This window comes from Dendrobates tinctorius, unplaced genomic scaffold (assembly GCF_039654945.1).
Source record: "Dendrobates tinctorius isolate UK_male_01 unplaced genomic scaffold, ASM3965494v1 ptg000022l, whole genome shotgun sequence".
Classification (NCBI taxonomy): Eukaryota; Metazoa; Chordata; class Amphibia; order Anura; family Dendrobatidae; genus Dendrobates; species Dendrobates tinctorius.
The window spans coordinates 89,663,809-89,681,101 of record NW_027361690.1 but is presented as its reverse complement, the minus strand read 5'-3'; the positions used below and the strand labels follow the sequence as shown (position 1 = coordinate 89,681,101).

The 17,293-nt window shown below is 40.5% G+C and overlaps 1 protein-coding gene across 8 annotated transcripts in view; it reads left to right on the top strand.

Moving 5' to 3' along the window:
- Window positions 1–17,293, top strand: part of MEGF11 (multiple EGF like domains 11) — an 815,865-nt gene that overhangs the window by 779,765 nt on the left and 18,807 nt on the right. For all 8 annotated transcript variants that reach the window (XM_073568888.1, XM_073568889.1, XM_073568884.1 and 5 more), the window contains one exon: window positions 5,113–5,169. In XM_073568888.1, coding sequence (XP_073424989.1) covers window positions 5,113–5,169 — 57 coding nt within the window. The remainder of the gene's footprint in view (window positions 1–5,112; window positions 5,170–17,293) is intronic.

Genomic DNA, 17,293 nt, shown 5'->3' with positions numbered 1-17,293 from the left:
TCATCTGACAAGGGGTTGCTGCCTCGCTGAAAAAAGCAGTGTCTTTTATGAAAATGGGCAAGGCTCAATGTGTGACCAAATGCATCAATATTGTGCTGCACATTTCTATCACAAAATAAGGCCGGGGTCACACTGGCAAGGAATACGGCCGAGTGAGAGGCGCTAAAAGCACGCATTAGACACGGACTAATGATTCCCTATGGGGTCCCTCGCACCAGCCGTATATTTCTCATCCGTATTCTACGCTCCGTGCCAATCTCAGCATGCTGCGATTGTCAGCGTACTACGGCCGTAGTACGCCAATGCAAGTCTATGGGTGCGCAAAAAATACGGTTTACACACGGACCATACATGTGACTTGCGAGAAATACGCACCCGGTGTCTTTTAGCAAAGCCGGCAATTCAGTGCGCTATACAGTAAACTCACACTGACAGGTTTAATAAAGAAACGAAAGAATAGATATATACACATAGAATACATATATATATATATATATATGCATATATATATGCATTCTATGTGTCTATATCTATTCTTTGGTTTGTGTTATAAACCCTGTCATAGGGCTCCATTATATGTCCATTTTGCAAGCCTGCGAGAAAATCTCGCCATACGGATTACATACGGATGCTGACATGCGCAAAATACGCGACCACACCTTGATTACGGATGACATACGGAGCACTGTTTAGGGGCCATTCATCCGTATTACGCATGTAAAATACTGACCGTATTTTGCGTCGGTTAGTGTGACCCCGGCCTAAGTCAACTAATTAGCGGTGTAAACTTGGACTAAACAGTCTTAAAATTAAACAAATTTATCAAACAGCACAAACAACTTTGATAAATCTGCTGCACTTTAAAGTGAAAATATCACCAGGTTTGACAGATATTAGATACAGCCACCAACTTCTAAAATGCTGTATATTTGCCCCCAACCCGATCTGCAAGAGAACAAAAATATCTTTTTTTATACTCTCCTGCAGAGCGGGGCGGTCCGAGGGGTGTTGCTGGTCTTGGTCTGGAGCCTTCCCTTCTTCTTGTGATGCCATCCACCTTGATTCGTGTGGATGACACGTCCCTATGTCATCCACACAGGGTCCCTGTCATCGTGCTCTTGCGAAGACGTACTTCTCTGCCCTGACTAGGGCAGAGCAAAGTACTGCAGTGCGCATGCGCCGAGTCTCTTTCACCTTCCCTGGCGCATTCGCACTACAGTAGTTTGCTCTGCATTGAGGCACGTCATTCCATGCTTCCATCTGATCTCCCATGATTCAATTGCAGGGCACTGATGAATTGCTCTGACAGTCAAGGGTCTGTTGAAGACGACTGTGCACGTCATTAAGGCGTTCTCTTGAAATCCTGTCTGTCACCGGGCTTCAAAGGAGACCATGATTTTTACTATATGCAGCAATACTGTGGTATTGCTGTATATAGTACAAATGATCAGATGACTAATAAATACAGTAAAAAAAATAATTAATTAAAAAATTTAAAAAATATAAGTTCAAATTACCCTCCTTCTCTCCATTAAAAATAAAGATAATTAAAAAAAGGAAAAAACATGTGCTATCGACTCGTCTGTAGCAGTTTGAATAATCAAAATATAAAAATAATTAACCTGATCGGTAAACACCTTAAACAGAAAAAACGTTCAGCAAAGCCGAAAAAAATGTAAGACGAGATCAAAACTTTGTATCTATCCCAAAGCAGTATCAATAAAAATGTCATCTCACATCACAAAAAATAACCCATCACAAAGCTCTATCGACTAAAAAATTAAAAATTACGGGTCTTGGAAAATGGTGACACAATCAAAATATTTATTTTTAAAAATTTCTGAATTTTTTTAACCTCTAAAATAATAAGAAAAATTGGACAAATTCAGTACCGCTGTAATCGTACTGATGAGGAAAATCATACTGCCAGGTCATTTTTCCCACACAATGTATGCCGTAAAAGCAATTCACAAAAAACAATGTCAGAATTGAGTGTGATTTTTATCGCAATTTCACTTCACTTGGAATTTTTTTCCTGTTTTCTAGTACACTATGTGGTAAAATGAATGGTGTCATTCAAAAGTACAACTCGTCCTGTAAAAAGCAAATGCTTATATGTCTGTGTGGGCAGAAAAAAAATTATGACTCTTGGAAGAAGATGAGGAAAAAACAAAAATGGAAATTGGCCATGTCGTGAAAGAGTTAAGACTTCTAGTCTTAATATGAGGAAATGCAACTCAAATGTGGGTCAAAGTCTAGAAAAATGAAAGTGATGTCACAGCCGACTCTCATTCTTCTCCAGGAAGCGCTGCACACATTATGTCATCTTTTACTACTGTACTTAGTAACTTGGAGTTTGCCCCGTCTGCCATTCTCTTCTGTAATTACCTTATTTCGCCATTAATTTTTGTTCACTATTTTTGTGCAAGAAGCGACTCCTTGTGCCAGAGTAATTTTTGCATTTATGCCTATGTTTGTCAAGTTTTTAGTGATTTGTCTCATAGCCATTTGCCCATTTTTGTGTTTCTCTGTGTCTTCTTTTTTAGTTCTCCCTGGGGGGCAGAGATAGGGCTCTTTCACACGTACGGGAAATTGGGTTTGATGTTGGATCACAATGCATGGACTGGCCAGGTGCTCTCCCGACCCAACATGACAGCCTCATAGAAATATATGAAGCAGACACACTCTGGTCTGCAGAGCCGCCGTCCAGTTCATGCAGGACATTGGACCTAATAGTTCGGACATGTGAAAGAGCCCTTAGGGCTTTCAAGTTGTTTTTGCCTGCTTCATCATTTGTAACTTTTAGGACATGGTCACACGTTGAGTATTTGGTGAGTTTTTTACCTCAGTATATGTAAGCCAAAACCAGGAGTGAAAAAGTATAATAGAAACACGTCGCCACTTCTGTATTTTTCCCGCACTCCTGGTTTTGGCTTACAAATGCTGAGGTAAAATGTTGACCAAATACTGAACGTGTGACAGTGGCCTTTAAAAGTTGCATAATTTGCCGCAAATGTACTTCAGGTACCCCCTGGAATGATTTTATGAACACCTAAAAATTTGGTTCAATTTTTGCAAGTTTTTTGCAGAACGTGACTTTTTGCACTAAAAAGTCACAAAACAGATAAAAGGCAGAAATGAAGAGCATGAACCGCGTGCACCATCATGAACCGCGTGCACCATCATGAACCTGCATGACGAATTTGGTGCATTAATATCAGCAATTGGCAAAAGACAAAAAGTGTCTTCCAAAAATGGAAAATGATGAATCCGGCCTCTTCTTTCCGCATTTTCTACCACTGACGTCCCACTCACCTTTTTTTGGCTGTTTTTGACTAGATATATTCTGTGTCGTAGTGTGTAATGCTGATTGAATTGCTTCAATGTATAAAGTGACTTGTAGAAATTGCACTATTACACTATTGTGGTGATCCTAAAGTCATTAATTCGGTCCCGACATACACCTAATATAATACAGAAGGGAAAGACTTTCCAGAAAAACGCCACACTAATTTGGCCCCGAGATGGTGCAGGCACAGTGTCAGCGCTCACCTGCTGTAAAGTACAATTGCAGATTTCCTATTTATTTTGATTCCTCCCATAAAGATAAACACGAGGCTTCAGTCCCACAATGAGTATTTGGTGAGCTTTTCACGCTGTTAGGCAAATTAGGTTACTTTCATTTTTGATGCTGAGGATTTTTGTCCCTTTTGGGTTTGTCATGTTTTAAATAAAGTTGCTTCAAAAACCCTATAAAAACTTGCTGTGGAAACACTTCCTAAGGCTGCGTGCCCACAATGAGCTTTTGGTGAGTTTTTGGCGCTGCATATTTTCATTGCTTCTTCAAGTTCCAGCAAAGTGGATGAGACTATAGAGTTCTCATGTCCACCATGCAATTTTTTTTACTCTGGTAATCTGACCTGCAGTGCGTGTTTCAAATCTGCAACATGTTAATTTATCTTAAGGCTACGCGGCGTTTCATTTGCAGATTTTCTTGATAAAATCACTTTAGATGCGAAAAATCTGCAGGTAAAAAACAGATATAATCTGCACATAACTGTATCAGTTAAGTTCTGTCAAACCCATATACCATGAAGAATGAAAAACAAAGCGGCTTTGTTTAAAACATGCTATAAAAAGAGACAAAAACCACAGCGTAAAAAAAGCGCACTCAAAATCGCAATGAAAAAAACACGATTAAATTAATTTACATAATAGGTGCAGAAGTGCTGGAGAGAATTTGCAACATCAAAGACTCACAAGCTCATCGGCTCATTTTGGGAATGTGGTCTCAAGGGTGAATTTATCACTTTTTGTGCCAGAATTTGGTGCATTTTGAATTATCTGTAGTTTTTGGAAACACTGAGAAATGTTGTGTGCCATTTTTAAAGCATTTTGCTCCTTGTCCGCCATTTTTATTTTCAGCTTGCAAAAGAAATGATTCCCCTGCAGTTTAATAGCTCTTGATATATTTGTAATGTGTAAGTTTTCCAAAATGTTATAAAATCGCTCCAGTAGGGAGGTGGTGTAAAAACTGTAAAATCCATTCTGGACAGAAGCTTTACATCTAAACATGTGCTAAATTTGTCAACCATCATGGGGCAGTTTGATAGATTTGACACAAATAACGACAGCGCAGAAGGAAGCAAAACGGACGTCAAAAATTCCTCTACTGATGAGTTCCCCACACTAGATGCCCCCAAAATGGTGGAATTAAAAAAAATATAAGTAATCTTACAAAAAGAGCTCACATACAGCTCCAGATAAATATAGTTATTTTGGTTCTCAAGAGGTGGGATTAAAAATTGAGAATAATTTCCTGCGCCATGAAAAGGATTAAATAAAAAAAAGTGCAAAGCTTACTTTTGGCTGTTGCATAACATTGTAATTAACAAAATTCGTAATGAACTTGCAACTAACTGAATTGGAGGATATTAATAAATTAATAAGGGTATTCTGCCCAATCAGCTCAGTTGGACATACTGTATGGTCAATGGCGAGTTTCAGCATTGGGACCCGGAGTAATTTTTTCAAGTATATCCAGCATTAGTAAACTGACGTACATCATGGTGTATGTCGTTAGTCACCAATGTGTCATGTCTATTGCTCTAGGTGCATGCAGTATGGACAGAAGACAGAACACATACATAATGGAAAATGGCTTCAAAGGTAGGAACAAGGCAACGGGGGTGAGAATGGGCTGCATGACTGTCCACTGGGAAGGGATGGGATTATGTTATGGTGACATAGTAGCTGCATAAATGCTAATAAATCTTATAGGTTCAAAGCCGTCCCCATCCAATAGCAAACCCATTTAACCCAGTTGGTGCTGTAGATGTTCTAGTTTTTTAAAACTAAAATATAAGTGCTACCCCTGCATAATTTATCCCAACTCTAGTGATACATGTGCTTCTCAATATGACAGAGGAAATGACTTATTATATTGGCTCGTGAAGACGACCACTATTTTTAGTCCAACTGCGATTCGGCAAAACATAGGATTACACGCGGACCAATGTTAGTCTGTGGGGCCATGGACATGTCTGATGTTTTTCCTCGGACAGTCTGTTCAAGAAGAAAATTGTAGCATGCATCCGATATTCGCATGCAAGTCAATGAGTTCGTGGGAAACATCGGACCGCATGTCAGATGTCATCCGAATGCGGTGCTATTTTTACAGCTTGAAAGAATTGAGATGATGGAGAATTTTTTCCCTATCTTCTCCGCGTCTAAGAAAATTGGATCACACTGTGATCAGAGGGTGATTAGCATAATCGGCCTGATTTTCTCAGATGAGAGAAAATAGAGTGGTGTGTTAGAGCAATCAAATGATTCCCATGTGACTTGTGGAGGTGTGAGGGACATCACTCTTTGAAGTTCTTGGTATAATTGACTCCTGGATCATACCCAGGCCACCAATATGACCTCCGCAATGATGATCATCTACAATCTACAACACAACATTTGCTTTGACAATTTAGTGCAGATTAGAATATGTCAAGCTATGAATATTTAAATATATAGACTATGAAGTAATGAAATCAGAAATACACAATTGTCGGGAAAGACTGGTGGTGTTGGTGACATTTTGTGGAAACAGGACATAGACCATGTGGAAAAAAGTTATCATTTTAAGAAAAGGAGGTCCCATGCAGAAACATCAGTGAATCAAGGTTGGTATAAAAAGAATTTTACTGAATGTAGTTTTGTGTGGGAAATAGAGAATAAACCATTGCCAGACATCTCTGGTGGTGACATCTTCTGTAAGAGAAAATTGTGCTTAAACTTAATACACCAAATCCTTATTTCACCTAAATCATCTGTTGGGGAAACATCTAAAGGAACTCAAACACATGCAGAGGTAATTGCAAACCCTTCAGAATTGTCCATATTGCTGCATAAATGGGACTTAAAACTACATCAGATTTTCACAAAAGTCCTAAAAGTATATAAACAGAACCAAATAATAAAATTAGGGAAAAATATTAGATTTTGTAATTTATGAATTGTGGAAAAATATTCAATATCACTTGTCTGTTAATGGCAAAAGTATATGGAGCTTTGCTTTCAGTATCTTGTGTTATCCCTTTGTGCAGCAGTAACTTAGAGGAATTTTAGTCTATTCCTCCTTACAAAACTGCTTCAACTCTGTTATGTTGGTGGATTTCCTCCCACTAACTGCTCCCTTCGCACTTTGACTTGATCATTGCAAAGCTTTAACTTTATTTTTTTTTAAATTTTATAAATTCATTCTCCTTTAACCATTATTTTATAGAACGACTTGTGTGGTTTGGGTCGTTGTCTTATTGGATGACCCACATTCTTTTTCGTCCTAACATTTACCTTTAGAATTCACTTCTAAAATTAAGAATTAATTAAGAATTAAGAAATAATTGATCCAACAATGATGGCAAGCTGTCTTGGCCGTGATACAGAAAAACAGGCCCAAACTATAATACTACCACCTAGATGCGTTTTACAGAGGATGCTAGGTTTTTATGCTGCCATGGTTTATCTTTCTCCATACATGGCGCATTTCATTTAAACCAAAAAAGCTTCATTATGGTCTCATCTATGATCAAATCATTGTTCCAATAGCCTTCTGGCTTATCTATGTGATCTTTAGCAAGCTGTAAATGAGCCACATTTTTCTTTTTGAAGAGCAGCAGCTTTCTCCTTGCAATCTTGCAGGGCACACTATAGTTGTTTGGTGTCCTCTTGATGATGGACTCATGAGCATTTACATTAGCTAATGTGACAGGCCTTTAGTTGCTTAGACGTTGCTTTGGGTTCCTTTTTGTCTGCTCTTTGTTGATTGACCACTCTTGGGGAGGGTTGTCAGGCTATGTGCACACGTTGCGGATTTTTAGCGTTTTTGCTGCGTTTTTTCACCGCGAAAACACGGCGAAAGTGCTGCGGAAATGCTAAAAATCCGCAACCCATTGAATTCAATAGCATTCCACACATGCTGTGCTAATGCTGCATATTTTTCCGCAGCGGAATCGCATCGTGGAAAAATACGCAGCATGCTCATTTTTTTTGCGGAATCACAGTGATTCTGCACACATAGGAATGCATTGATCCACTTACTTTCCGCATGTGGCTATGCCCACCATGCGCAAAGTAAGCGGAAAATGTGCGGATGGTACCCAGGGTCTGGAGGAGAGGAGATTCTCCTCCAGGCCCTGGGTATCATATCCCTGTTAAAAAAAAGAATTAAAATTAAAAATCATGATATTCTCACCTTCCGGCATCCCCTGCAGCCTTCCCGCCTGTCTGCCATGCTGCCGGCATCTTCCTGTCCCAGTGATGCCCTGCGACAATGACCTGTGATGACGAAGCGGTCTCGCTACATCATCTGGGGTCATTGTCACAAGGCATCACTGGGAACGGGACATGCCGGGAGCATCGCTGAGGCCTGGGAACGCTGCGGGGGACGCCGGAAGGTGAGAATATCACGATTTTTAATTTTTTTTAATTATTTTTAACATTATATCTTTAACTATTGATGCCGCATAAGCAGCCTCAATAGTAAAAAGTTGCTCACACTGTTCAAACACTATGTTTGACGAGTGTGACCAACCTGTCAATCAGTTTTCCAAGCAATGCTACAGATCGCTTGGAAAACGCTAGCATTCTGCAAGCGAATTACACTTGTAAAATGCTATTTTTTCACGGGAATTACACATGCGAATTTCCTGCGGATTTCACACGGCACAGAGTTGCACGTGTGCACATAGCCTCATGGTCTTTAATTTCCTCTATTTGTACACATTCTGTCTGACTTCGGGTTGGTGGAGTCAAAACTTTTTCAGCTTAATGAGTGTGAATAACTTTTTGTGAGATCCTCAGAAATTTTCTTTGTTCATGCCATGATAAACACAAACGTGTTGTGATGATGAAACTTTGACAGATCCCTCTTCTTTAAATAAAACAGGTCACTCACTCATGCAAGATGGTCATCCTATTGATTGAAAACACCATACTTTAACTTCACCTTCAAATTATCTGCAAATCCTAAAATTTCACGTACTTTTGAAACTCACGGACATGTGACATAGGACGATTTTTCTCAATTAAAAAAATGGTGAAGTCTTATATTTTTGACTCATTTGTTTGATTTGGTTCTCTTACAATACTTTTAGGACTTATGTAGGAATTTGATATAGTTCATCAGATCAGATTTATTGAGAAATATGGAAAATTTTGAATGGTTCACAACCTTTAAATCACTAGTATAAAATTGGCAGGTTTGGATGACTTTTCACTTGGGCACCTTTAGACTTAACAACTGCTTGTTACAGGTACTTAAGAACTGGGGTATAACAGACCACTCCTAGGCCATTCCTTTACTGTTTTACACCATGTCCTTTTTTAGGTTCAGCCTTCTACGGTAAAATTAATAATTTATTAATTGTATTAATTTTATAGTTCATTTTTTGGATATAGATCCGTTACATAAACAAAACATGATATTAAGGCATAATTGTTGGCTCCCTCCAACCACCACTAAAGGGATCTTACAGTATTGCGAAAGGGATGAACATATAAACAGTATACAGTAAGTTTATATGTTCCCTCAGGCACAATATTATTTTTTTTAGATTTTGGCTATTGTTTATGATCCGACTGTTGTATGATATATTAGGAAATGCAGAAATATATATATATATATTTATATATATATATATATATATATATATATATATGAACAACGACAAAGCAAAGTCCAGCAATAACGTAAGCAATCCAGGATGCTGTTAAAAAATTATTTCTTTTTATTCATAAATCCATTAAAATGCAATGGTCCAAGCAGTTCAAAACAGCAATAACGCAGGAAAGTCGTGCAGATAGGACAGGATAGTCCTATCTGCACGACTTTCCTGCGCTATTGCTGTTTTGAACTGCTTGGACCATTGCATTTTAATGGATTTATGAATAAAAAGAAATAATTTTTTAACAGCATCCTGGATTGCTCACGTTATTGCTGGACTTTGCTTTGTCGTTGTTCACATTTGTATGGATGGACTCCTACATCCAGATCCGGGCACAACGGAGTTAACCAGGTCAGCTGAGGTTCCAGGTGGTTCACAGGAGTGAGCTGGTCTACATTGTTGGATATATATATATACTGTATACATATATACAGTACAGACCAAAACTATGGCATCAAAAATATGAATTAACACATGAGAAATTATGTAATTAACAAAAAAGTGTGAAACAACTGAAAATATGTCTTATATTCTAGGTTCTTCAAAGAAGCCACCTTTTGCTTTGATTACTGCTTTGCACACTCTTGGCATTCTCTTGATGAGCTTCAAGAGGTAGTCACCGGAAATGGTCTTCCAACAGTCTTGAAGGAGTTCCCATAGATTCTTAGCACTTGTTGGCCCTTTTGCCTTCACTCTGCGGTCCAGCTCACCCCAAACCATCTCGATTGGGTTCAGGTCTGGTGACTGTGGAGGCCAGGTCATCTGGCATAGCACCCCATCACTCTCCTTCTTGGTCAAATAGCCCTTACACAGCCTGGAGTTGTGTTTGGGGTCATTGTCCTGTTCAAAAATAAATGATGGTCCAACTAAACGCAAACCGGATGGAATAGCATCCCGCTGCAAGATGCTGTGGTAGCCATGCTGGTTCAGTATGCCTTCAATTTTGAATAAATCCCCAACAGTGTCACCAGCAAAACATCCCCACACCATCACACCTCCTCCTCCATGCTTCACAGTGGGAACCAGGCATGTAGAGTCCATCCGTTCACCTTTTCTGCATCGCACAAAGACACGGTCGTTGGAACCAAAGATCTCAAATTTGGACTCGACTGACCAAAGCACAGATTTCCACTGGTTTAATGTCCATTCCTTGTGTTCTTTAGCCCAAACAAGTCTCTTCTGCTTGTTGCCTATCCTTAGCAATGGTTTCCTAGCAGCTATTTTACCATGAAGGCCTGCTGCACAAAGTCCCCACTTAACAGTTGTTGTAGAGATGTGTCTGCTGCTAGAACTCTGTGTGGCATTGACCTGGTCTCTAATCTGAGCTGCTGTTAACCTGCGATTTCTGAGACTGGTGACTCGGATGAACTTATCCTCCGCAGCAGAGGTGACTCTTGGTCTTCCTTTCCTGGGGCGGTCCTCATGTGAGCCAGTTTCTTTGTAGCGCTTGATGGTTTTTGTCATTGCACTTGGGGACACTTTCAAAGTTTTCCCAATTTTTCGGACTGACTGACCTTCATTTCTTAAAGTAATGATGGCCACTCGTTTTTCTTTACGTAGCTGCTTTTTTCTTGCCATAATACAAATTCTAACAGTCTATTCAGTAGGACTATCAGACTTCTGCACAACTCAACTGATGGTCCCAACCCCAAAGAATGGTCGTAAATGGCTGCACATTCAGTTGGAAGAATGTCTCAAGTTGGGTACCACATGGCTCTGTCCTGGGCCCTGTATTGTTCAACATCTTTATCAACGATTTAGATGAAGGAATTGAGGGTAAACTGATTAAATTTGCTGATGACACAAAGCTAGGAGGGATAGCTAATACTAGAGAAGAGAGAGGATTCAAAAAGATATAAATAAACTGGTGCAGTGGGCAGCAACTAACAGAATGTTTTTTAACAGGGGAAAATGCAAAGTACTACATCTTGGCAATAAAAATGTAAAAAGCATATACAAAATGGGAGGAATAGGGCTAAGCAACAGCACATGGGAAAAAGACTTGGGTATACTAATTGATCACAGACTGAATATGAGTCAACAGTGTGATGCAGCAGCAAAAAAGGCAAATGCAATTCTAGGATGTATAAACAGAAGCATACAGTCTAGATCACGTGAAGTCATTATTGCCCACTACTCCTCTTTGGTCAGACCTCATCTGGAATACTGTGCCCAGTTTTGGGAGCCACATTTTAAAAAAAGACATCAACAAACTGGAGCAAGTTCAGAAAAGAGCGACCAGAATGGTGACCGGACTGCAAACCCTGTCTTATGAGGAAAGGTTGCAGGATTTGGGAATGTTTAGCCTGCAGAAGAGAAGACTGAGAGGAGTTTTAATAGCCGTCTACAAATATCTCAAGGGCTGTCATATTGTAGAGGGATCATCTTTATTCTCATTTGCACAAGGAAAGACTAGAAGCAATGGGATGAAACTGAATGGGAGGAGACACAGATTAGATATTAGAAAAACTTTTTGACAGAGTGATCAATGAGTGGAACAGGCTGCCACGAGAGGTGGTGAGTTCTCCTTCAATAGAAGTCTTCAAGCAGATGCTGGACAGACATCTGTCTGGGATGATTTAGCGAATCCTGCTTTGAGCAGTGGGTTGGACCAGATGACCCAGTAGGTCCCTTCCAACTCTACAATTCTATGATTCTATGATAAGGCAAGAAATCCCACTTATTAAACCTGACAGGGCACACTTGTGAACTGAAAACCATTTCCGGTGACTACCTCTTGAAGCTCATCAAGAGAATGCCAAGAGTGTGCAAAGCATTAATCAAAGCAAAAGGTGGCTACTTTGAAGAACCTAGAATATAAGACATATTTTCAGTTGTATCACACTTTTTTGTTAATTATATAATTCCACATGTGTTAATTCATAATTTTGATGCCTCCAGAGTGAATCTTCAATTTTCATAGTCACGAAAATAAAGAAAACTCTTTGAATGAGAAGGTGTGTCCAAACTTTTGGTCTGTACTGTATACTTATATATATTTTATACAAGTTGGCAGTACCCAGGCATAGTTAATTGTAAAAAACAAACAAACTACATATTGCTCACACCCTGCCATGGTCTAGCGGTGAGTCTGTGCCGCTTCGGCGCTAAAGGCAATCACTGTGCTCAGCATCGGCGTGTGTCATCCGCACAAGGCGCTGCAATCACTGATTGGTCGCAGCACCGTCAATGTTTGTTTTAGTTTTTTTTTACAACAAACTTCACCTGGGGACTTTACTTTCCTGAAAACGGAAAACCTCTTCAGTGTTTTGGTATGTATTTATTACCAATATTTTTAGGATATGACATGCTTTGAAACGCAGACCCACAGAAAAAAATGATATTGATAATACCAAGCATAGTTATATTAGTAAAAAACTGGAGTCTGAACTGAAAAAGTAAATTAATGTGTATGCACAATGTAAGTGCATATTAACACATGACCATTAACCAGAGAAAACAAAAAACGCAAATATCCTGAAATAAAAAGTAAAAAATAAACTGCAAATAATGCATAAAGGTAATAATAATAATTAATAATAAGGGTATTTAGTAAACATAGTTTTGATCAAAATAATGTACAAGCCATCCCGCCACGTCACGGCAACCCTTGTGGGACAGTCCCAACTCTAGTATTTAAAACCTTTTGACTTGCCAAGTGACGTGAATGTGAACAAGGATCGAGCGACTGAACCACTAGTAAAAGCTTTTCAGTTCAGACTCCAGTTTTTTTATTCATTTCATTGTGCATTCTGTGCATATATGGGTGTGACCGCCCTCTTTTTGAGCTGGGAAAACCATCCTGTCTGGCCTAAGCTGTTACTAGTGGTTCAGTCGCTTGATCCTTGTTCACATTCACGTCACTTGGCAAGTGAAAAGGTTTTAAATACCAGAGTAGGACTGTCCCACAAGGGTTGCTGTGATGTGGCGGGATGGCTTGTACATTATTTTGATCAAAATTATGTTTACTAAATACCCTTATTATTATTATTACCTTTATGCATTATTTGCAGTTTATTTTTTACTTTTTATTTCAGGATATTTGGGTTTTTTGTTTTCTATAGTGATATTAGTGTAATACATTGTGGGTGATGCATCATATAGCACAGCACAATGCTACAGATAATGTAATGTACCATGGAGTCTCCTCTAAGGCTGCATTCCCACGATGAGTATTTGGTGAGTTTTTAAAGTTGCAGATTTTTCTTCAGCATTTCTGCACCTATTAAATACATTTGGTTACTTGTATTTATTTTAATGCGTTTCTTTACGTGCATTTTAATTGCGTTTTTGACTCTGCCGTTTGTCTCTTGTTGATGTGTCATGTTTTAAATGTAGCTGCTTTGTTTTTGATAGCTCCCGGTACTTGACATAACATTATTGATACAGTTAGGTGCGGATTAGTGGAGAATTGTACTAAAAACGCTTGTGCATTTTTTTTTACCTGCAGATTTTCTGCAGCTAATTCGATTTTACCCACAAGAGAAATTGACATGGTGCTTATTATAAAAACGCAGTTTACACAGCGTAAAAGAAAAAAGCACGGGGGGGGCATGAGGTTTCTGCAAATCCCAGCCACTTTTCTGAAACTGTAAGTCGCTGCATTTTTCGCACAATGAGAGTACGCAGCCACAAAAACTCACCAAAAATTAATTGTGAGAACTTAAAGCACAACTAGAGTAGTTTTTTTTTTTTATTTCAGCCCTGCAGTGGTGCTGCCAATCTAAGTTCCTTGTGTCTAGTATTATACTTACCACTCGCTGTCTCCAGCTGCTCCCAGTGCCGCTCCCGTCCGCTATCTTGTGATTGCAGCTCCTGACTGACAGGAAGTCAGAGGTAATGGCTTAAGCTCTCAGTGTAAAGCGGGAGTCACACATAGCAATCTCGCTAGCGAGATCGCTGCTGAGTCACAACTTTTGTGACGTAACAGCGATCTCACCAGCGAGATCACTGTGTGTGACAGCGATCAGCGAGCGGCCCCCCTGCCGGTATCGCTGCAAGAAACCTCTGGACATATTTTTGGTCGCTGGTCTCCCGCTGGCCAGCACGCATCGCTGCGTGTGACAGGCGGGAGATCAGCTGTAAAAAATAGAATTAAAATAAAAAATATTGTTATTCTCACCTTCCGACATCCCGCGCAGCCATCCTTTCTCCACGCTCCGGTCCCAGTGCTCCTTTGCGAGAATGACCGCTAGACTTTGCGCTCCCGCGAGACCGTGACGTCTCGTGGTCATTCTCGCAAAGGAGCACTGGGACCGGAGTGTGGAGAGAGGATGGCTGCGCGGGATGTTGGAAGGTGAGAATAACAATATTTTTTATTTTAATTCTATTTTTTACAGCGATGGCAAGCGATGCCGGGCGCTCGGCATCGCTGTGCTGATCGCTGGTGAAGCTGTCTGTGTGACAGCTCACCAGCGATCACATAGCGACTTACCAGCGATCCTGACACCTTGATATCGGTGTCGGTATCGCTGGTAAGTCGCTATGTGTGACTCCAGCTTAAGTCTGAGTTTCTTGTTCTGGTCTCATAGACTTACATTTAGTAGTGACCTCCGGCTCATCCAGTAAACACTGGAGCAATACTGCAGCTCACAAACTGCTGGAGACTGACCGGAGCGGCGCTGAGAACAGCTGAAGATGGCAACTGGTGAGTATGAGACTAAGTGCAGGGGGCAACTTAGATTATTGGCACCACTACAGCGGTTGAATACAAAAAACCTTCTGGAGTGGTGCTTTAACCTTACTTAGTATAATGGATAAATATTACAGGTCAATACAAAGCCTCATGGGTCATGACCAATCACCATTTATAGACGTATTTTTCATATGTGTTCATAAATGTATATGTTTATATTGGGATGTGTTTGCTATTACTGATGCATTACTTCTTGTATTTGTGGAAATGAGTATTCTGTTCATGTATGTTTGGAAGCAATAGACGTTGTCTTTGTTAATGATGTTGTGTATGGATGCGTGCCAGCGGTTTGTCAGAGACACAACTGGACAGTCATGCTGTTGTATTGGGAAGGGACAGACACAGAAGGCCTCTGTTTCCTCCTGCCTGTGTGTGCCATTCTTTGCTTGCTCACATCCTCGCCTCTAAACAGAGCTACCCTGCTCATCCCTGGTCCCATGCATGCTGCTTTCTACACCCATTCACTGCTTCTCATTAATTCCACTTTAAGGTCCTCATTAACACCGAGCCTTCCCTGGACTGTCTATACAGGGCATTGAAACTTCAGACCTAGGGTGTACTCTAATTGCACAATTTACATATTTTACATAATGGAACCCCTATAGAAATGTTGAGTGGCTTAAAGTAGTTCCCTTCTCCCCTGTATATGATAACAGATCTCAGACATTTCTTGTCCATTCTTCTGGCTCATCCAAGTGTGACTACAGATTCCCGCTAACTAGAATAATGTAAAATTCTGCGTTGGTTAAACCACATATTTTTAGTAAAATCCGTAATTTGCATCTCTAGTTAGACACAGTACATGAGTTCACATGTAGAACCGCATTTAATGTGTTTTCCACAGTTAAATGAGAGTAGATATAATTGGGGATGTCACAAAACCCTTAAGAACAACAAAAGTGACACCTTAAAAACAACGTGTCATCAGAAAATTACATGTTTTATTCTAAATATATTTTCTGTACAGATTTTTTTTCCATAGTTTTGCTGTTTTTAGGTGACTGCAATTTTTCCACTGATTAAGCTGATATATTAGCCTCAATCCATCAAAGTGTTTACGCCAGAAAACCGGTGTAAAACACTTTGACAAGTTCCAAAAGTTTCACGCAACGCTAGGCTGCACAAACATCTTGTGACTTTTGGCATCTTAAGCCAGTTTTGAGGCAGCTTCGTCAAAATACCGAAAGCTTCGGAGGAGCCAGGACGAAGCGTGGCTATGCCCGCCTGACAAATTTCTCAAAAGTGGTGACGTTTCTTAAGTCACAAATTTTACTCCAGTCTCTGATCGGAGTAATATTTCTGGTGAGGTGCCGCTTATAAGATACGTAGATTTCATTAAGTGGCATACACCTATTAATGAATTTGGCAACTCTTATTCTTGCATTCCATTAAGACTGGCCTACAAAATGCTGGTCTTAATGAATCAGGGCCATTATGCTTGCAGCTCATTTGTTTGATTTGCTGTGTAGACTGGGACAGAAGAAGCAGCATCTCGTTATCATTAAAGTCATTAAAGGACTAGTGAATTAATGACAGCTTTATGAAGGCCTAGATAAGGCATGATAATTACATAATCTCCGAATATAGCTCTTTTGTCATTTCCTGGTCTATGGCTGCCGTCATCACTTTCTGAAGAATATACCATAATTATCTATAAAATATCTCTGTCAAGTAATTCCCATTCATTTCAGCAGCCTTAAAGGGGTTGTCCATAATTTTGATTTTGATGCCTTATCCTCTGATTGTTCTCATTATCAGATTTATGCATTCTAACTACCAGCAATCCCCACTGATCAGCTGTTGCTGGCTCTGGTGGTGGCCGGATATAGACACTGTACAATGTCACTCCATACACTGTGTAGTGGCCACACCCAGGTACTGCAGCTTAGCTCCTATTCACTTGAATAGGAGCTTAGTTGTAGTGCTAAGATTTCATATGTATTAGGCCGGTTTCACATTAGCGCTTTTTAAGCGCACGCACGGCCGGGGGTAGCTCCGCCCCCGAGCCGGCTCTCTGCCCGGCGTGCCCGCCCCTTGCTTGTAGCGCCGCCTACTAGCGGACAGCGGCGCCTGCGATCGGCGCACCCTATCTTTAGCATAGGGTGCGCAGATCGTGCGCAGGCCGTGCGCTAGTTGCGCTTTGACCTGCGCTGCGCACTTTTGACGGTGCGCCGTGCGCGCCAAAATCAAACTTTTCGGATTTTGGCGCGCACGGCGCACCGTCAAAAGTGCGCAGCGCAGGTCAAAGCGCAACTAGCGCACGGCCTGCGCACGATCTGCGCACCCTATGCTAAAGATAGGGTGCGCCGATCGCAGGCGCCGCTGTCCGCTAGTAGGCGGCGCTACAAGCAAGGGGCGGGCACGCCGGGCAGAGAGCCGGCTC